The sequence below is a fragment of the Pseudophryne corroboree genome, chromosome 6 (genome assembly GCF_028390025.1).
Source record: "Pseudophryne corroboree isolate aPseCor3 chromosome 6, aPseCor3.hap2, whole genome shotgun sequence".
NCBI lineage: Eukaryota > Metazoa > Chordata > Amphibia > Anura > Myobatrachidae > Pseudophryne > Pseudophryne corroboree.
Window position 1 is genome coordinate 813,552,873 of NC_086449.1, and position 22,155 is coordinate 813,575,027.

Sequence of the window (22,155 nt, forward strand, 5' to 3'; positions counted from 1 at the left end):
GGCAACTTAGGTAGAATAAAGCCAGTTTGTGCAAGGGCCTCCAAATTGCCTCTTTTTCCTGCCAGTATAAGTACGGACTGTGTGACGTGCCTACTTAGATGCGGTCACTCATATAATCCTCCACCATTCTTTCAATGTTGAGAGAATCATATGCAGTGACAGTAGACGACATGTCCGTAATCGTTGTCAGGTCCTTCAGTCCGGACCAGATGTCAGCATCAGCAGTCGCTCCAGACTGCCCTGCATCACCGCCAGCGGGTGGGCTCGGAATTCTGAGCCTTTTCCTCGCACCCCCAGTTGCGGGAGAATGTGAAGGAGGAGATGTTGACAGGTCGCGTTCCGCTTGACTTGACAATTTTCTCACCAGCAGGTCTTTCAACCCCAGCAGACTTGTGTCTGCCGGAAAGAGAGATCCAAGGTAGGCTTTAAATCTAGGATCGAGCATGGTGGCCAAAATGTAGTGCTCTGATTTCAACAGATTGACCACCCGTGAATCCTTGTTAAGCGAATTAAGGGCTCCATCCACAAGTCCCACATGCCTAGCGGAATCGCTCCGTGTTAGCTCCTCCTTCAATGTCTCCAGCTTCTTCTGCAAAAGCCTGATGAGGGGAATGACCTGACTCAGGCTGGCAGTGTCTGAACTGACTTCACGTGTGGCAAGTTCAAAGGGCATCAGAACCTTGCACAACGTTGAAATCATTCTCCACTGCGCTTGAGACAGGTGCATTCCACCTCCTATATCGTGCTCAATTGTATAGGCTTGAATTGCCTTTTGCTGCTCCTCCAACCTCTGAAGCATATAGAGGGTTGAATTCCACCTCGTTACCACTTCTTGCTTCAGATGATGGCAGGGCAGGTTCAGTAGTTTTTGGTGGTGCTCCAGTCTTCTGTACGTGGTGCCTGTATGCCGAAAGTGTCCCGCAATTCTTCTGGCCACCGACAGCATCTCTTGCACGCCCCTGTCGTTTTTTTAAAAATTCTGCACCACCAAATTCAAGGTATGTGCAAAACATGGGACGTGCTGGAATTTGCCCATATTTAATGCACACACAATATTGCTGGCGTTGTCCGATGCCACAAATCCACAGGAGAGTCCAATTGGGGTAAGCCATTCCGCGATGATCTTCCTCAGTTGCCGTAAGAGGTTTTCAGCTGTGTGCGTATTCTGGAAACCGGTGATACAAAGCGTAGCCTGCCTAGGAAAGAGTTGGCGTTTGCGAGATGCTGCTACTGGTGCCGCCGCTGCTGTTCTTGCGGCGGGAGTCCATACATCTACCCAGTGGGCTGTCACAGTCATATAGTCCTGACCCTGCCCTGCTCCACTTGTCCACATGTCCGTGGTTAAGTGGACATTGGGTACAGCTGCATTTTTTAGGACACTGGTGACTCTTTTTCTGAGGTCTGTGTACATTTTCGGTATCGCCTGCCTAGAGAAATGGAACCTAGATGGTATTTGGTACCGGGGACACAGTACCTCCAACAAGTCTCTAGTTGGCTCTGCAGTAATGATGGATACCGGAACCACGTTTCTCACCACCCAGGATGCCAAGGCCTCAGTTATCCGCTTTGCAGTAGGATGACTGCTGTGATATTTCATCTTCCTCGCAAAGGACTGTTGAACAGTCAATTGCTTACTGGAAGTAGTACAAGTGGGCTTACGACTTCCCCTCTGGGATGACCATCGACTCCCAGCAGCAACAACAGCAGCGCCAGCAGCAGTAGGCGTTACACGCAAGGATGCATCGGAGGAATCCCAGGCAGGAGAGGAATCATCAGAATTGCCAGTGACATGGCCTGCAGGACTATTGGCATTCCTGGGGAAGGAGGAAATTGACACTGAGGGAGTTGGTGGGGTGGTTTGCGTGAGCTTGGTTACAAGAGGAAGGGATTTACTGGTCAGTGGACTGCTTCCGCTGTCGGCCAAAGTTTTTGAACTTGTCACTGACTTATTATGAATGCGCTGCAGGTGACGTATAAGGGAGGATGTTCCGAGGTGGTTAACGTCCTTACCCCTACTTATTACAGCTTGACAAAGGGAACACACGGCTTGACAAATGTTGTCCGCATTTCTGGTGAAATACTTCCACACCGAAGAGCTGATTTTTTTGGTATTTTCACCAGGCATGTCAACGGCCATATTCCTCCCACGGACAACAGGTGTCTCCCCGGGTGCCTGACTTAAACAAACCACCTCACCATCAGAATCCTCCTGGTCAATTTCCTCCCCAGCGCCAGCAACACCCATATCCTCCTCATCCTGGTGTACTTCAACACTGACATCTTCAATCTGACTATCAGGAACTGGACTGCGGGTGCTCCTTCCAGCACTTGCAGGGGGCGTGCAAATGGTGGAAGGCTCATGCTCTTCACGTCCAGTGTTGGGAAGGTCAGGCATCGCAACCGACACAATTGGACTCTCCTTGTGGATTTGGGATTTCGAAGAACGCACAGTTCTTTGCTGTGCTTTTTCCAGCTTGAGTCTTTTCATTTTTCTAGCGAGAGGCTGAGTGCTTCCATCCTCATGTGAAGCTGAACCACTAGCCATGAACATAGGCCAGGGCCTCAGCCGTTCCTTGCCACTCCGTGTGGTAAATGGCATATTGGCAAGTTTACGCTTCTCCTCCGACAATTTTATTTTAGGTTTTGGAGTCCTTTTTTTACTGATATTTGGTGTTTTGGATTTGACATGCTCTGTACTATGACATTGGGCATCGGCCTTGGCAGACGACGTTGCTGGCATTTCATCGTCTCGGCCATGACTAGTGGCAGCAGCTTCAGCACGAGGTGGAAGTGGATCTTGATCTTTCCCTAATTTTGGAACCTCAACATTTTTGTTCTCCATATTTTAATAGGCACAACTAAAAGGCACCTCAGGTAAACAATGGAGATGGATGGATACTAGTATACAATTATGGATGGACTGCCGAGTGCCGACACAGAGGTAGCTACAGCCGTGGACTACCGTACTGTACTGTGTCTGCTGCTAATATAGACTGGTTGATAAAGAGATGTAGTATGTATGTATAAAGAAGAAAGAAAAAAAAACCACGGGTAGGTGGTATACAATTATGGACGGACTGCCGAGTGCCGACACAGAGGTAGCTACAGCCATGGACTACCGTACTGTACTGTGTCTGCTGCTAATATAGACTGGATGATAATGAGATGTAGTATGTATAAAGAAGAAAAAAAAAACCACGGGTAGGTGGTATACAATTATGGATGGACTGCTGAGTGCCGACACAGAGGTAGCTACAGCCGTGGACTACCGTACTGTACTGTGTCTGCTGCTGATATAGACTGGTTGATAATGAGATGTAGTATGTATGTATAAAGAAGAAAGAAAAAAAAACCACGGGTAGGTGGTATACAATTATGGACGGACTGCCGAGTGCCGACACAGAGGTAGCTACAGCCGTGGACTACCGTACTGTACTGTGTCTGCTGCTAATATAGACTGGATGATAATGAGATGTAGTATGTATAAAGAAGAAAGAAAAAAAAACCACGGGTAGGTGGTATACAATTATGGATGGACTGCCGAGTGCCGACACAGAGGTAGCTACAGCCGTGGACTACCGTACTGTACTGTGTCTGCTGCTAATATAGACTGGATGATAATGAGATGTAGTATGTATAAAGAAGAAGAAAAAAACATGGGTAGGTGGTATACAATTATGGATGGACTGCCGAGTGCCGACACAGAGGTAGCTACAGCCGTGGACTACCGTACTGTACTGTGTCTGCTGCTAATATAGACTGGATGATAATGAGATGTAGTATGTATAAAGAAGAAAGAAAAAAAAAACACGGGTAGGTGGTATACAATTATGGACGGACTGCCGAGTGCCGACACAGAGGTAGCTACAGCCATGGACTACCGTACTGTACTGTGTCTGCTGCTAATATAGACTGGATGATAATGAGATGTAGTATGTATAAAGAAGAAAGAAAAAAAAAACCACGGGTAGGTGGTATACAATTATGGATGGACTGCCGAGTGCCGACACAGAGGTAGCTACAGCCGTGGACTACCGTACTGTACTGTGTCTGCTGCTAATATAGACTGGATGATAATGAGATGTAGTATGTATAAAGAAGAAAAAAAAAACCACGGGTAGGTGGTATACAATTATGGATGGACTGCCGAGTGCCGACACAGAGGTAGCTACAGCCGTGGACTACCGTACTGTACTGTGTCTGCTGCTAATATAGACTGGATGATAATGAGATGTAGTATGTTTAAAGAAGAAAGAAAAAAAAACCACGGGTAGGTGGTATACAATTATGGACGGACTGCCGAGTGCAGACACAGAGGTAGCTACAGCCGTGGACTACCGTACTGTACTGTGTCTGCTGCTAATATAGACTGGTTGATAATGAGATGTAGTATGTATAAAGAAGAAAGAAAAACCACGGGTAGGTGGTATACAATTATGGATGGACTGCCGAGTGCCGACACAGAGGTAGCTACAGCCGTGAACTACCGTACTGTACTGTGTCTGCTGCTAATATAGACTGGATGATAATGAGATGTAGTATGTATAAAGAAGAAGAAAAAAACCACGGGTAGGTGGTATACAATTATGGATGGGCTGCCGAGTGCCGACACAGAGGTAGCTACAGCCGTGGACTACCGTACTGTACTGTGTCTGCTGCTAATATAGACTGGATGATAATGAGATGTAGTATGTATAAAGAAGAAAGAAAAAAAAAACCACGGGTAGGTGGTATACAATTATGGATGGACTGCCGAGTGCCGACACAGAGGTAGCTACAGCCATGAACTACCGTACTGTGTCTGCTGCGACTGGATGATAAATAATGATATAAAAAAAATATATATATCACTACTGCAGCCGGACAGGTATATATTATATAATGACGGACCTGCTGGACACTGTCTGTCAGCAGAATGAGTTTTTTATAGAATAAAAAAACACCACACAAGTCACACGACGAGTGTTTAACTTTTTCAGGCAATCACAATATAGTATACTATACTGGTGGTCAGTGTGGTCAGGTCACTGGTCAGTCACACTGGCAGTGGCACTCCTGCAGCAAAAGTGTGCACTGTTTAATTTTAATAATATGTACTCCTGGCTCCTGCTATAACCTATAACTGCTCCCCAGTCTCCCCCACAATTAAGCTGTGTGAGCACAGTCAGATATTATACATAGATGATGCAGCACACTGGGCTGAGCACAGATATGGTATGTGACTGAGTCACTGTGTATCGTTTTTTTCAGGCAGAGAACGGATTATATTAAATAAAACTGCACTGGTGGTCACTGGTCAGTGGTCAGTCACTAGTAAACTCTGCACTCTCTAGTACTCCTAAGCTCCAGTAAATCAAGTGTCTCTGTCTCAATCTCACTCTCTCTCTTCTAATCTAAATGGAGAGGACGCCAGCCACGTCCTCTCCCTATCAATCTCAATGCACGTGTGAAAATGGCGGCGACGCGCGGCTCCTTATATAGAATCCGAGTCTCGCGATAGAATCCGAGCCTCGCGAGAATCCGACAGCGTCATGATGACGTTCGGGCGCGCTCGGGTTAACCGAGCAAGGCGGGAAGATCCGAGTCGCTCGGATCCGTGTAAAAAAAGCTGAAGTTCGGGCGGGTTCGGATTCCGAGGAACCGAACCCGCTCATCTCTACTATAAACCCTGACTAAATGCACTCTTTCTTAAGCTAGCCATACACCAGGACGATATCTTTCCAACCAGCCAACTAGTTGGCTGGTTGGAAAGATAATCTGGCAGTGTGTGGGAGCAAACGATTATCAGCCGTTTGCTCCCACACGCTAAAAAACGGTCAGAAACGGTCTGACCAACTAGTTGGGAAAATCAAACCTGTTTGATTTTCTCAACCAATCGTTCAGGTGTAGGGGAAAACTTCCCCCCAACTGAACGATAAGTAGGCGGACACTGGCTGCTAGTGTCCGCCTACTTTTGTCTCGTGCTGCAGGTGACGCTCTGTGCTCCATACCCCTCCGGCCACTTCACCGCCCCAGCCGCAGTGACCAGCCACCGCACAGCCACACTGCACCGCCAGCCTCCCGCACCGCAAATTAACCCCTCTCCGCCCGCCAGTCCCTTTCCTCCACTGGCCGCCCCATCCATCCCGCCAGCCTCCCTCAGCCCTGCTCGCAGCGGTAATTCGACCCCCGGCCGCCAGCCTCCCTCAGCCAGCACCCCGGTAATTCCCCCCCCCCGGCCGCCAGCCTCCCTCAGCCAGCACACCGGTAATTCACCCCCCCCCGGCCGCCAGCCTCCCTCAGCCAGCGCACCGGTAATTTCCCCCCCCCCCCGGCCGCCAGCCTCCCTCAGCCAGCGCACCGGTAATTCTCCCCCCCCCGGCCGCCAGCCTCCCTCAGCCAGCACACCGGTAATTTCCCCCCCCCGGCCGCCAGCCTCCCTCAGCCAGCGCACCGGTAATTCCCCCCCGGCCGCCAGCCTCTCTCAGACGCGCACAGAGCCAATCAGGTGAGTGCCACGGAGTGGCGCTTCCTGATTGGCTGAAGAGACACTTCTGTGACAGCTGTCACGGGGGTGTCTCTGCATTCGTGGAAAGGGGTCCCATGTGTAAACATGGGACCCCTTTCAGTCCGTTTGGTCCGGGTGTTCGGTTTGTTGTTTTGCCAAGTACGTGGATTATAATCTGGACCCTGGATCAGGTGAGTATAATTATCTTTTATTTTCAGGTACCCGTGGATTCTACTTGGAGAAGAGGACCGACTGCTTCGTGTCAACATAGGTAAGTATGTGTGTGTCGACATGTGTGAAATAAAGTTTTACTGTCACGGTGTGTGTCTCCTGTTTTTATTTGGGTATTTTTTTTCCATTAGAACTACAGGTACCAGCGGGCCCGTTTTTCTCCCGCATGCTGGTACTTGTGGTTCTCCAAGTACCAGCTTGCGGGGGAGGCTTGCTGGGACTTGTAGTACTACTGGAAAAAACAATATTCTTTCAATTTTCTCAAGGCTATCAGCCCCCCATCCGCAGCCTTTGGATGGGGGGGACAGCCTCGGGCTTCACCCCTGGCCCTTGGGTGGCTGGGGGGGGACCCCTTGATTGAAGGGGTCCCCACTCCCCCAGGGTACCCCGGCCAGGGGTGACTAGTTGGATATTTAATGCCACGGCCGCAGGGCACTGTATAAAAGTGACCCGCGGCTGTGGCATTATCTGTCCAGCTAGTGGAGCCCGATGCTGGTGTAAAAAATACGGGGGACCCCTACTCTTTTTGTCCCCCCGCATTTTTTGCACCAGCACCAGGCGCAGAGCCCGGTGCTGGTTTTAAAAATACGGGGGATCCCCTGTCCGTTTTTCCCCCGGATTTTTAGAACCAGGACCAGCTCGAAGAGCCCGAGGCTGGTTATGCTTTGGAAGGGGGACCCCACGCAATTTTTTTTCGGGTTTTTCCCATTCCATTTAAAAAAATTAAAAATAATAATAATCTTTTAAAAAATATATAAATAATACTTGTGCCTCCAAAAAAGACAAACCAAGTACCTAATCCCTTCTAATATAAATAGATATGCTATTACCCAAAAAAAAACACCAAAAAAAAACATGTTTTTAAAAATTTTTATTAGATTCCGCCAGCAAACTGTGGCGGATTGAAAATCCATCCGCAGTTCCCCTTGTGTCTGACTCAGAGTCAGCCTGATGTGTGCAATCCTGTATGATGAGAGCGGAGAGCTGAGGAAAATCGGGTAAAAGCCTGTGAATCTGCGTCCAAGGGCGCCACCACTGGCTTCAGCATGCTCCTGTAATACACTGCAATATGAGGTATTACGTGTGGCACGCTACAGAGTATGTACATTTGATTTTACAGGCAGATAATTCCCAGCAGCCTCGGCAGCGGCTCTGGAGGTCACGGGCAGGTCACATGAGCAGTGACAGTTGGCGGGAGGACAGTTGGTCAGGACACGGTCTGAGGTAGCTGTGAGAGAGAAGGGCATCTCAGCCAGTGGAAAATTCCTGTCAGAAAATGGAGGTGCCACTGAGAGCAGCTGACAGGCAGCGGCTGTGTGTGAGAGCCACTCAGTAAAAGTCTATAAAGTGCTACTTCTAATTTGCGACTGCTGCAGCGCCTGCTCCCTGTGTCACCTAGCAATCCCTATTTCCCCAGCAGAGTATTACCCTTCAGTTTGCACTTACATAGAGCAGCGTAACAGCAAAGCAGGGATTAGCAGGATATCCAGCTGAGGGTGAGAACTGTCATAATGCATTGCACCCTGAGTATGCCTTCTAAATAGAGACGAGTGACTTCTTACCTACTGCACAGTGAGAACTAGTGAGAGCAAGGAGAGACTGCTTATACGGGTGGTCTTCTGGTTGCCGAATGCCGGATCCCAGCGCACAGTATATCGGCGCCGGAATCCCGACACCCGGCAAACCGACACATATTCTCCCTCGTGGGGGGTCCACAACCCCCTGGAGGGAGAATAAACAGCGTGGCGCTCGTAGCATGCCACCGTGCCCGCAGCATGGCGAGCGCAGCGTGGCGATCGCAGCGAGCCCGCAAGGGGCTCCTTTGCGCTTGCCACGCTGTCGGTATACTAGTCGCCGGGAGCCCAGCCGCCGGCATACCATACTACACCCTGCTTATACTGTACATTAAGCCAGATAAGGAAATACAAGGACTTTGCCAGGGATAATTACAAGGGAAACCTACTAGCACATCGGTATTTCTCTGACGTCCTAGTGGATGCTGGGACTCCGTCAGGACCATGGGGAATAGCGGCTCCGCAGGAGACAAGGCACAAAATTTAAAAGTTTGACCACTAGGTGGTGTGTACTGGCTCCTCCCCCTATGACCCTCCTCCAAGCCTCAGTTAGGTTTTTGTGCCCGTCCGAGCAGGGTGCAATCTAGGTGGCTCTCCTAAAGAGCTGCTTAGAAAAAGTTTGTTAGGTTTTTTATTTTCAGTGAGTCCTGCTGGCAACAGGCTCACTGCAACGCGGGACTAAGGGGAGAAGAAGTGAACTCACCTGCGTGCAGGATGGATTTGCTTCTTAGGCTACTGGACACTAGCTCCAGAGGGACGATCACAGGTACAGCCTGGATGGGTCACCGGAGCCGCGCCGCCGACCCCCTTGCAGATGCCGAATAGAGAAGAGGTCCAGAAACCGGCGGCAGAAGACGTCTCAGTCTTCATGAGGTAGCGCACAGCACTGCAGCTGTGCGCCATTGCTCTCCGCACACTTCACACCAGCGGTCACTGAGGGTGCAGGGCGCTGGGGGGGGCGCCCTGGGCAGCAATGTAATATACCTATTCTGGCTAAAATATATCACATATAGCCCCTGGGGCTATATGGATGTATTTAACCCCTGCCAGGTTCCAAAAAAACCGGGAGAAGAAGCCCGCCGAAAAGGGGGCGGGGCCTATTCTCCTCAGCACACAGCGCCATTTTCCTGCCCAGCTCCGCTGCGAGGAAGGCTCCCAGGACTCTCCCCTGCACTGCACTACAGAAACAGGGTAAAAACAGAGAGGGGGGGGGCACTTATTGGCGATATTTATAATATTTGAGCTGCTATAAAGGGAACACACTTATTAAGGTTGTCCCTATATATATTTATAGCGCTTGGGTGTGTGCTGGCAAACTCTCCCTCTGTCTCCCCAAAGGGCTAGTGGGGTCCTGTCTTCTATCAGAGCATTCCCTGTGTGTCTGCTGTGTGTCGGTACGTGTGTGTCGACATGTATGAGGACGATGTTGGCGTGGAGGCGGAGCAATTGCCTGTAATGGTGATGTCACCCCCTAGGGAGTCGACACCAGAATGGATGGCTTTGTTTATGGAATTACGGGATAGTGTCAGCACGCTACAAAAGTCGGTTGACGACATGAGACAGCCGGCAAACCAGTTAGTACCTGTCCAGGCGTCTCAGACACCGTCAGGGGCTGTAAAACGCCCTTTACCTCAGTCGGTCGACACAGACCCAGACACTGACACTGAATCCAGTGTCGACAGTGAAGAAACAAACGTATTTTCCAGTAGGGCCACACGTTATATGATCACGGCAATGAAGGAGGCTTTGCATATCTCTGATACTGCAAGTACCACAAAAAGGGGTATTATGTGGGGTGTGAAAAAACTACCGATAGTTTTTCCTGAATCAGAGGAACTGAATGAAGTGTGTGATGAAGCGTGGGTTACCCCAGATAGAAAACTGCTAATTTCAAAGAAGTTATTGGCATTATACCCTTTCCCGCCAGAGGTTAGGGCGCGCTGGGAAACACCTCCTAGGGTGGATAAGGCGCTCACACGCTTATCAAAGCAAGTGGCGTTACCGTCTCCTGATACGGCCGCCCTCAAGGATCCAGCTGATAGGAGGCTGGAGAATACATTAAAAAGTATATACACACATACGGGTGTTATACTGAGACCAGCAATCGCCTCAGCCTGGATGTGCAGTGCTGGCGTGGCTTGGTCGGAGTCACTGTCTGAAAATATTGATACCCTGGATAGGGACAGTATTTTACTGACTATAGAGCAGTTAAAGGATGCATTTCTTTATATGCGAGATGCACAGAGAGATATTTGCACAGGTGGACCCCTGGATCCTGCAGGTAGTATCTCAGGGTTACAGGTTGGAATTCGAGAAGTCCCCTCCTCGCCGTTTCCTAAAGTCTGCTTTGCCAACGTCTCCCTCCGACAGGGCGACGGTATTGGAGGCCATTCACAAGCTGTATTCTCAGCAGGTGATAGTCAAGGTACCCCTCCTACAACAGGGACAGGGGTATTACTCCACGCTATTTGTGGTACCGAAGCCGGACGGCTCGGTAAGACCGATTCTAAATCTAAAATCTCTGAACCTGTACATACAAAAATTCAAGTTCAAGATGGAGTCACTCAGAGCAGTGATAGCGAATCTGGAAGAAGGGGATTTTATGGTGTCCTTGGACATCAAGGATGCTTACCTTCATGTTCCAATTTGTCCTTCACACCAAGGGTACCTCAGGTTCGTGGTCCAAAACTGTCATTATCAGTTTCAGACGCTGCCGTTTGGATTGTCCACGGCACCCCGGGTCTTTACCAAGGTAATGGCCGAAATGATGATCCTTCTTCGAAGAGAAGGCGTCTTAATTATCCCTTACTTGGACGATCTCCTGATAAGGGCAAGATCCAGAGAACAGCTGGAGGTCGGAGTAGCACTAACTCAAGTAGTGCTCCAACAACACGGGTGGATTCTGAATTTTCCAAAATCCCAACTGATCCCGACGACACGTCTGTTGTTCCTAGGGATGATTCTGGACACTGTTCAGAAAAAGGTATTTCTTCCGGAGGAGAAAGCCAGGGAGTTATCCGATCTAGTCAGGAACCTCCTAAAACCAGGAAAAGTATCTGTGCATCAATGCACAAGAGTCCTGGGAAAAATGGTAGCTTCTTACGAAGCGATTCCATTCGGCAGATTCCATGCACGAACTTTTCAGTGGGATCTGCTGGACAAATGGTCCGGATCGCATCTGCAGATGCATCAGCGGATAAAATTGTCCACAAGGACAAGAGTGTCTCTGCTATGGTGGTTGCAGAGTGCTCATCTGTTAGAGGGCCGCAGATTCGGCATACAGAACTGGGTCCTAGTGACCACGGATGCCAGCCTGAGAGGCTGGGGAGCGGTCACACAGGGAAGAAACTTCCAGGGCGTGTGGTCAAGCCTGGAGACGTCTCTTCACATAAATATACTGGAGCTAAGAGCAATCTACAATGCTCTAAGCCTGGCAAAACCTCTGCTTCAGGGTCAGCCGGTGTTGATTCAGTCGGACAACATCACGGCAGTCGCCCACGTAAACAGACAGGGCGGCACAAGAAGCAGGAGGGCAATGGCAGAAGCTGCAAGGATTCTCCGCTGGGCAGAAAATCATGTGTTAGCACTGTCAGCTGTGTTCATCCCGGGAGTGGACAACTGGGAAGCAGACTTCCTCAGCAGACACGATCTGCACCCGGGAGAGTGGGGACTTCATCCAGAAGTCTTCCACATGATTGTGGTCCATTGGGAAAGACCAATGGTGGACATGATGGCGTCCCGCCTCAACAAAAAACTGGACAGGTATTGCGCCAGGTCAAGAGACCCTCAGGCAATAGCTGTAGACGCTCTGGTAACACCATGGGTGTACCAGTCAGTGTATGTGTTTCCTCCTCTGCCTCTCATACCAAAAGTACTGAGAATTATACGGCAAAGGGGAGTAAGAACGATACTCGTGGCTCCGGATTGGCTAAGAAGAACTTGGTACCCGGAACTTCAGGAGATGCTCACGGAAGATCCGTGGCCTCTACCTCTAAGACGGGACCTGCTTCAGCAGGGACCGTGTCTATTCCAAGACTTACCGCGGCTGCGTTTGACGGCATGGCGGTTGAACGCCGAATCCTAAGGGAAAAAGGCATTCCGGAAGAGGTCATCCCTACCCTGGTAAAAGCCAGGAAGGAGGTGACTGCACAACATTATCACCGCATTTGGAGAAAATATGTTGCGTGGTGTGAGGCCAGGAAGGCCCCGACGGAGGAATTTCAACTGGGTCGATTCCTACATTTCCTGCAAACAGGATTGTCTATGGGCCTCAAATTAGGGTCCATTAAGGTTCAAATTTCGGCCCTGTCGATTTTCTTCCAGAAAGAATTGGCTTCAGTTCCTGAAGTCCAGACTTTTGTAAAAGGAGTACTACATATACAGCCCCCGGTTGTGCCCCCAGTGGCACCGTGGGATCTTAATGTAGTTTTGGATTTTCTCAAATCCCATTGGTTTGAGCCACTCAAAATCGGTGGATTTGAAATATCTTACATGGAAAGTAACCATGCTACTGGCCCTGGCTTCAGCCAGGAGAGTGTCAGAATTATCGGCGTTATCGTATAAAAGCCCATATCTGAATTTCCATTCGGACAGGGCAGAACTGCGGACGCGTCCTCACTTTCTGCCTAAGGTGGTTTCAGCGTTTCACCTGAACCAGCCTATTGTGGTGCCTGCGGCTACTAGCGATTGGGAGGATTCCAAGTTGCTGGACGTTGTCAGAGCATTGAAAATATATATTTCAAGGACGGCTGGAGTCAGAAAATCTGACTCGCTGTTTATACTGTATGCACCCAACAAGCTGGGTGCTCCTGCTTCTAAGCAGACGATTGCTCGTTGGATTTGTAGCACAATTCAACTTGCACATTCTGTGGCAGGCCTGCCACAGCCTAAATCTGTCAAGGCCCATTCCACAAGGAAGGTGGGCTCATCTTGGGCGGCTGCCCGAGGGGTCTCGGCATTACAACTCTGCCGAGCAGCTACGTGGTCAGGGGAGAACACGTTTGTAAAATTCTACAAATTTGATACCCTGGCTAAGGAGGACCTGGAGTTCTCTCATTCGGTGCTGCAGAGTCATCCGCACTCTCCCGCCCGTTTGGGAGCTTTGGTATAATCCCCATGGTCCTGACGGAGTCCCAGCATCCACTAGGACGTCAGAGAAAATAAGATTTTACTTACCGATAAATCTATTTCTCGTAGTCCGTAGTGGATGCTGGGCGCCCATCCCAAGTGCGGATTGTCTGCAATACTTGTACATAGTTATTGTTACAAAAAAATCGGGTTGTTATTGTTGTGAGCCGTCTGTTCAGAGGCTCCTACGTTTGTCATACTGTTAACTGGGTTCAGATCACAAGTTGTACGGTGTGATTGGTGTGGCTGGTATGAGTCTTACCCGGGATTCAAAATCCTTCCTTATTGTGTACGCTCGTCCGGGCACAGTATCCTAACTGAGGCTTGGAGGAGGGTCATAGGGGGAGGAGCCAGTACACACCACCTAGTGGTCAAACTTTTAAATTTTGTGCCCTGTCTCCTGCGGAGCCGCTATTCCCCATGGTCCTGACGGAGTCCCAGCATCCACTACGGACTACGAGAAATAGATTTATCGGTAAGTAAAATCTTATTTTTACGATTACATATACTATCACAAGGGATAGTTGGAGGAATTGTCCTAAAATGAAAGAAACAGCATGATAGCTTTTTACCTCTGATTCTAAACCAGGCATTTATCTAAATGGAGCTATGTAATACATTTATCTGCTAACCTATCCAGAAGGGTTCAGTATGGTATGCCGGCGGCAGGGCTCCTGGCGACCAGCATACCGGCGCCGGGAGCCCGACCGCCGGCTTACCGACAGTGTGGCGAGCGCAAATGAGCCCCTTGCGGGCTCGCTGTGCTCGCCACGCTACGGGCACGGGCTATTTCTCTAACGTCCTAAGTGGATGCTGGGGACTCCGTAAGGACCATGGGGAATAGCGGCTCCGCAGGAGACTGGGCACATCTAAAGAAAGCTTTAGGACTAACTGGTGTGCACTGGCTCCTCCCCCTATGACCCTCCTCCAAGCCTCAGTTAGATTTCTGTGCCCGACGAGAAGGGTGCACACTAGGTGGCTCTCCTGAGCTGCTTAGTGAAAGTTTTAGTTTAGGTTTGTTATTTTCAGTGAGACCTGCTGGCAACAGGCTCACTGCATCGAGGGACTAAGGGGAGAAGAAGCGAACTCACCTGCGTGCAGAGTGGATTGGGCTTCTTGGCTACTGGACATTAGCTCCAGAGGGACGATCACAGGCCCAGCCTGGATGGGTCCCGGAGCCGCGCCGCCGGCCCCCTTACAGAGCCAGAAGAGCGAAGAGGTCCGGAAAAATCGGCGGCAGAAGACGTCCTGTCTTCAATAAGGTAGCGCACAGCACTGCAGCTGTGCGCCATTGCTCTCAGCACACTTCATACTCCGGTCACTGAGGGTGCAGGGCGCTGGGGGGGGCGCCCTGAGACGCAATAAAACATGATAAAAATACCTTACATGGCAAAAAATACATCACATATAGCTCCTGGGCTATATGGATGCATTTAACCCCTGCCAGAATATACAGAAAAACGGGAGATAAGGCCGCCGAAAAGGGGGCGGAGCCTATCTCCTCAGCACACTGGCGCCATTTTCCCTCACAGCTCAGTTGGAGGGAAGCTCCCTGGCTCTTCCCTGCAGTCACTACACTACAGAAAGGGTTAAAAAAAGAGAGGGGGGCACTAATTAGGCGCAGTATTAAAACATACAGCAGCTATAAGGGGAAAAACACTTATATAAGGTTATCCCTGTATATATATATAGCGCTCTGGTGTGTGCTGGCATACTCTCCCTCTGTCTCCCCAAAGGGCTAGTGGGGTCCTGTCCACTATCAGAGCATTCCCTGTGTGTGTGCTGTGTGTCGGTACGTTTGTGTCGACATGTATGAGGAGAAAAATTATGTGGAGACGGAGCAGAGTGTCTGTAACAGTGATGTCACCACCTAGGGGGTCGACACCTGAGTGGATGTACTGTTGAAAATTACGTGACAGTGTCAGCTCTGTATAAAAAAACAGTGGTTGACATGAGACAGCCGGCTACTCAGCTTGTGCCTGTCCAGACGTCTCATAGGCCGTCAGGGGCTCTAAAGCGCCCGTTACCTCAGATGGCAGATACAGACGCCGACACGGATACTGACTCCTGTGTCGACGGTGAAGAGACAACCGTGATTTCCAGTAGGGCCACACGTTACATGATTGAGACAATGGAAAATGTTTTATACATTTCTGATAATACGAGTACCACCAAAAAGGGGTATTATGTTCGGTGAGGGAAAAACTACCTGTAGTTTTCCTGAATCTGAGAAATAAAATGAGGTGTGTGATGATGCGTGGGTTTCCCCCCGATAACAATTGATAATTTCTTAAAAAGTATTGGCTGTATACCCTTTCCCGCCAGAGGTTAGGGTGCCTTGGGAAACACCCCCTAGGGGGGATAAGGCGCTCACACGCTTGTAAGAACAAGGGCTCTACCCTCTTATGAGATGGCCGCCCTTAAGGATCCTGCTGATAGAAAGCAGGAGGGTATCCAAAAATGTATTCACACACATACTGGTGTTATACTGCGACCAGCAATCGCCTCAGCCTGGAGGTGCAGTGCTGGGTTGGCATGGTCGGATTCCCTGACTGGAAATATTGATATCCTAGATAAGGATAGTATATTATTGCCTATAGAGCATTTAAAAGATGCATTTCTATATATGCATGATGCACAGCGGAATATTTGCCGACTGGCATCAAGTATAAGTGCGTTGTCCAATTCTACCAGTAAAATGGTCAGGTGATGCGGATTCCAAACGGCATTTGGAAGTATTGCCTTTGAAAGGGGACATTTGGGGTCGGTCTTTTAGACCTGGTGGCCACGGCAACAACTGAGAAATCCACGTTTGTACCCCAGGTCGCCTCTCAAAATAAGACGCCATATTATCAGGCGCAGTCCTTTGTTGGCAAGCGGACAAAAGGTTCCTCTTTTCTGCTCGTGACAGAGGGAGAGGAAAAAGGCTGAAGAGATTAGCCAGTTCCCAGGAACAGAAACCCTTTCCCGCCTCTGCCAAGCCCTCAGTATGACGCTAGGGCCTTACAAGCTCAGGCACGGTGGGGGCCCGTTCTCAATGAATTTCAGTGCGCAGTGGGCTCACTCGCAAGTAGACCCCTGGATCCTTCAGGTAATATCTCAAGGGTACATATTGGAATTCGAGACGTCTCCCCCTCGCCGTTTCCAAAAGTCGGCTTTACCGACGTCTCCCTCTGACAGGGAGGCAGTTTTGGAAGCCATTCACAAGCTGTATTCCCAGCAGGTGATAATCAAGGTACCCCTCCTGCAACAGGGAACGGGGTATTATTCCACACTATTGTGGTACCGAAGCCAGACGGCTCGGTGAGACCGATTCTAAATCTAAAATCTAAAATCTTTGAACACTTACATACAGAGGTTCAAATTCAAGATTGAGTCACTCAGAGCAGTGATTGCGAACCTGGAAGAAGGGGACTACATGATGTCTCGGGACATCAAGGATGCTTACCTTCATGTCAAAATTTACCCTTCTCACCAAGGGTACCTCAGGTTATGGTACAGAACTGTCACTATCAGTTCAGACGCTGCTGTAGGGATGGTCCACGGCACCCCGGGTCTACTCTTTACCAAGGTAATGGCCGAAATGATATCCCTTCGAAGGAAGGAAATTTTAGTTATCCCTTACTTGGACGATTCCCTGATAAGGGTAAGATCCAGGGAACAGTTGGAAGTCGGTGTAGCACTATCTCAGGTAGTGTTGCGGCAGCACGATTGGATTCTCAATATTCCAAAATCGCAGCTGGTTCCGACGACTTGTCTTCTGTTTCCTAGGGATGTTCCTGGACACAGTCCAGAAAAAAGGTGTTTCTCCCGGAAGAGAAAGCCAGGGAGTTATCCGAGCTAGTCAGGAACCTCCTAAAACCGAACCAAGTCTCAGTGCATCAATGCACAAGGGTTCTGGGTAAAAATGGTGGCTTCCTACGAAGCAATCCCATTCGTTAGATTCCACGCAAGAACTTTCCAGTGGAACCTACTGGACAAATGGTCCGGGTGGCATTTTCAGATGCATCAGCGGATAACCCTGTCACCAAGGACAAGGGTATCCATCCTGTGGTGGTTGCAGAGTGCTCATCTTCTAGAGGGCCGCAGATTCGGCATTCAGGACTGTGTCCTGGTGACCACGGATGCCAGCCTGCGAGGCTGGGGAGCAGTCACACAGGGAAGGAATATCCAGGGCTTAGGGTCAAACCTGGATACATCACTTCACATAAATATCCTAAGCTAAGGGCCATTTATAATGCTCTAAGCTTAGCAAGACCTCTGCTTCAAGGTCAGCCGGTGTTGATCCAGTCGGACAACATCATGGCAGTCACCCACGTAAACAGACAGGGTGGCACAAGAAGCAGGAGGGCAATGGCAGAAGCTGCAGGGATTCTTCGCTGGGCGGAAAAATCATGTGATAGCACTGTCAACAGTATTCATTCCGGGAGTGGACAACTGGGAAGCAGACTTCCTCAGCACGACCTCCACCCGGGAGAGTGGGGACTTCACCCAGAAGTCGTCCACATGATTAAAAAACTCGACAGGTATTGCGCCAGTTCAAGAGACCATCGGGCAATAGTTGTAGACGCTCTGGTAACACCGTGGGTGTACCAGTCAGTGTATGTGTTCCCTCCTCTGCCTCTCATACCCAAGGTACTGAGATTGATAAGATGGAGAGGAGAAAGCACTATATTCGTGGCTCCGGATTGGCCAAGAAGGACTTGGTAACCGGAACTTCAAGAGATGCTCACGGAGGATCCGTGGCCTCTACCTCTAAGAAGGGACCTGCTCCAGCAAGGACCCTGTCTGTTCCAAGACTTACCGCGGCTGCGTTTGACGGCATGCCGGTTGAACACCGGATCCTGAAGGAAAAAAGGCATTCCGGATGAAGTCATCCATATCCTGATCTAAAGCCAGGAAGGATGTAACCGCAAAAACATTATCACCGCAATTGGCGAAAATATGTTGCGTAGTGCGAGGCCAGTAAGGCCCGACGGAGGAAATTCAACTGGGTCGATTCCTACATTTCCTGCAAACAGGAGTGTCTTTGGGCCTGAAATTGGGGTCCATTAAGGTTCAGATTTCGGCCCTGTCAATTTTCTTCCAAAAAAGAACTGGCTTCAGTCCCTGAAGTTTAGACGTTTGTAAAAGGGGTACTGCATATACAGCCTCCTTTTGTGCCTCCAGTGGCAATTTGGGATCTCAATGTAGTTTGGGTTCCAAAAGTCACATTGGTTTGAACCACTTAAATCTGTGGAGTTAAAATATCTCACATGGAAAGTGGTCATGCTGTTGGCCCTGGCCTGGGCCAGGCGCGTGTCAGAATTGGCGGCTTTATCCTGTAAAAGCCCTTATCTGATTTTCCATTCGGACAGGGCGGAATTGAGGACTCGTCCTCAGTTTCTCCCTAAGGTGGTTCCAGCGTTTTCACCTGAACCAACCTATTGTGGTGCCTGCGGCTACTAGGGACTTGGAGGAATCCAAGTTGCTGGATGTTGTCAGGGCCCTGAAAATATGTTTCCAGGACGGCTGGAGTCAGGAAATCTGACTCGCTGTTTATCCTGTATGCACCCAACAAGCTGGGTGCTCCTGCTTCTAAGCAGACTATTGCTCGTTGGATTTGTAGTACAATTCAGCTTGCACATTCTGTGGCAGGCCTGCCACAGCTAAAATCTGTAAAAGCCCGTTCCACAAGGAAAGTGGGCTCATCTTGGGCGGCTGCCCGAGGGGTCTCGGCTTTACAACTTTGCCGAGCAGCTACTTGGTCAGGGGCAAACACGTTTGCTAAATTCTACAAATTTGATACCCTGGCTGAGGAGGACCTGGAGTTCTCTCATTCGGTGCTGCAGAGTCATCCGCACTCTCCCGCCCGTTTGGGAGCTTTGGTATAATCCCCATGGTCCTTACGGAGTCCCTAGCATCCACTTAGGACGTTAGAGAAAATAAGAATTTACTTACCGATAATTCTATTTCTCATAGTCCGTAGTGGATGCTGGGCGCCCATCCCAAGTGCGGATTGTCTGCAATACTTGTACATAGTTATTGTTACAAAAATCGGGTTATTATTGTTGGGAGCCATCTTTTCAGAGGCTCCTCTGTTATCATACTGTTAACTGGGTTCAGATCACAAGTTATACGGTGTGATTGGTGTGGCTGGTATGAGTCTTACCCGGGATTCAAAATCCTTCCTTATTGTGTACGCTCGTCCGGGCACAGTATCCTAACTGAGGCTTGGAGGAGGGTCATAGGGGGAGGAGCCAGTGCACACCAGTTAGTCCTAAAGCTTTCTTTAGATGTGCCCAGTCTCCTGCGGAGCCGCTATTCCCCATGGTCCTTACGGAGTCCCCAGCATCCACTACGGACTATGAGAAATAGAATTATCGGTAAGTAAATTCTTATTTTTATTCTCCCTCCAGGGGGGTCATGGACCCCCACGAGGGAGAATAAGTGTCGGTATGCCGGCTGTCGGGATTCCGGCGCCGGTATACTGTGTGCCGGGATCCCGTCAGTCGGCATACTGAAGACCAGCCATCCAGAAACGTAAATATATATCACAAGGATTCCTTGCTTATAACAAGAGCAAAAGTGCAGCTGCATTCCTCAGGAAAATTAAACAAAAGTATAGTTGCGATATAGTTTGGAGCTTCTATTCCCAGATATCTGTTGCAATATTTTGTTGTGATATTTAAAGCGCTATTCAAAATATATTAAGGTAATGGTAAGAGAGGAAATACCAAATGTCCAGAGTTCCTGTTAAATAAAAACATTTTCATTTATATTGTTTCAATTAATGTGTTTGGGGAGAAGCTCTTGCCTCTCTGCCGGAAAGAAGACTAGATTGTCAATCTCCTGTTTTCTGGGACATTGCCTATTGACGTTCCCGCTCCACCCCCAAATGGCTGCAGCATGTCAATCAGGCCAGGACACTGCAGATTTGTATTTGTAATCCTTAATGAATCAGGCCCACACGGTAGTTCGGTTCTATAGCAAAAGATAGCATGCCAGATACGCAGTTCCTTAGTGATTCTCTCTCTCTCTGTCTGTCTTATGTCACAAGTGAGGTGCTGGGCGCTAGTCAGGTTGGCTGCCCGTTCCCTCAGAGCTCTCTCTCTCTCTCACATGGGGGTAAATTTACTAAGACAGGAGTTCTATTTAAGATGGGATGTTGCCCATAGCAACCAATCAGAATCTACTTCTCATTTATCTAGCACCTTCTAGAAGATAATACCTGGAATCTGATTGGTTACTATAGGCAACATCCCATCTTAAATACAACTCCCATTTTAGTAAATTTACCCCATGGCGGCAACCCCGCCATCCAAAAACTCCCGCTCCTCAGGCTCTGCCCCTCGGACCATTCTCTTCCCGCTCTGGGCCCCTGCCTCCAGCTGCTGTAGAACAACACATCCCAGCATGCCTTGCCACTTTTTTGTTACAGTATTAGGACATGCTAAAACTGTGGCAGGTCATGCTTGGGGTGTGTAGTTCCACAGCAGCTGCAGGGCCGCACGTTGAATGTCCAAGGAAAAAGAGAGACAGCGATGAGGGTTTTGATTTGTTTTTTGTTTCGCAAGATTCTAGAAAACTACTTCTCTCATTTCTTTATCATACAGTTGCAATTCAGAGCACTAAAAAGCATTTCATTACACCAGCTGTCCCCCCACCCACCCCAGCAACCAGCTCACTATAACAGGGGGGCAGCCACCATCCTACTCCCACTCACCGTCTCTGGGGCATAGGTGCCAAATCCAACCACCGGCATTTTATGTCCATCATTCAGTACAACACGGGAGTTCTGTGTGAGAGCCATGACAGATTGTATCTTTGCAGCTTAGACCATACACTGCTCACTGCTCGCCTCATCGCTGGATTATACATTTGGCAAAAGTACCAGCCACTCCCAACTTGGCCAACTGCAGGAACTGGAGGAAGCTGTACTGTATACAGCCAGCCCGGAGCCTGCTTACATAATTAACCGCTTAACTGACAATTTTTTTTCCAAAATTTAAATTGTAGTTTTTTAAAATGAGTGAATTAGGTGAAGAACATGTATTTACACTTATCCAAAGTGATTTAAAAAAAAAAAGAGGATTTTTTTTTAAATAAATATATTTGTAAAAAAAAAATGGTGTTTTTTAAGCATCAGAACATCGGTAGTCACCATCAGAACATTGTGACCATCTGAAACATCGCAACCATCGCAGCTTTCATTTTAAAAGCTGAGACAGCCACCAGGTACACAAGGGGTGGGGGGGGGGGGGTTACTTTACACTACTCCATCGGCTGCTATTGTCTGCAGCCGCTGGGTGTGGGGTCCTGCCGCGCTGACCAATCAGTAGTAATCAGCAGCACGGTAAACACTGGGGGAGAGTGCCTCTGAGAGCGGCAGCAGCGGGAAGTTTCTCTTCCTGCAGCCGCACACAGTCTTATCTGGTCGCATCCTGTGCGACCAGGTCAGATAAACCAATTGCTGATGTGGTCGCACCTGCTGCCACCATGCCAGGCAAGTGGATAAAAGTGACATTTGTGTTATAAGTACAGATATAATCTTACCCCACTCATTTATAGGGACAATCAGAGGTTTCCAGAAACGTATCCATGAAATGTCCCTGTTTTACTTATTTACAATTCTTATCTTTGTGTTTTATTGCACGCTACAGTGTAACTCTAAAGGGGGGTACTCAGGAGCGATATTCTAAGCAATCTGACTAGATTGCTTAGAATATAAACCTGATCGCTCCGTGTGTAGCCCCT

The 22,155-nt window shown here is 49.0% G+C and overlaps 1 protein-coding gene across 1 annotated transcript in view; it reads right to left on the reverse strand.

Annotated features, from left to right (window-relative positions):
* The window catches only part of LOC134934698 (prostaglandin-E(2) 9-reductase-like), a 78,009-nt gene extending 56,721 nt beyond the window's left edge, over positions 1 to 21,288 (reverse strand). The window contains exon 1 of the mRNA XM_063930070.1: positions 21,125 to 21,288. Within this exon, the coding sequence (XP_063786140.1) occupies positions 21,125 to 21,211 (87 nt within the window). The 5' untranslated portion in view covers positions 21,212 to 21,288. The remainder of the gene's footprint in view (positions 1 to 21,124) is intronic.
* Positions 21,289 to 22,155: the final 867 nt, after the last annotated feature.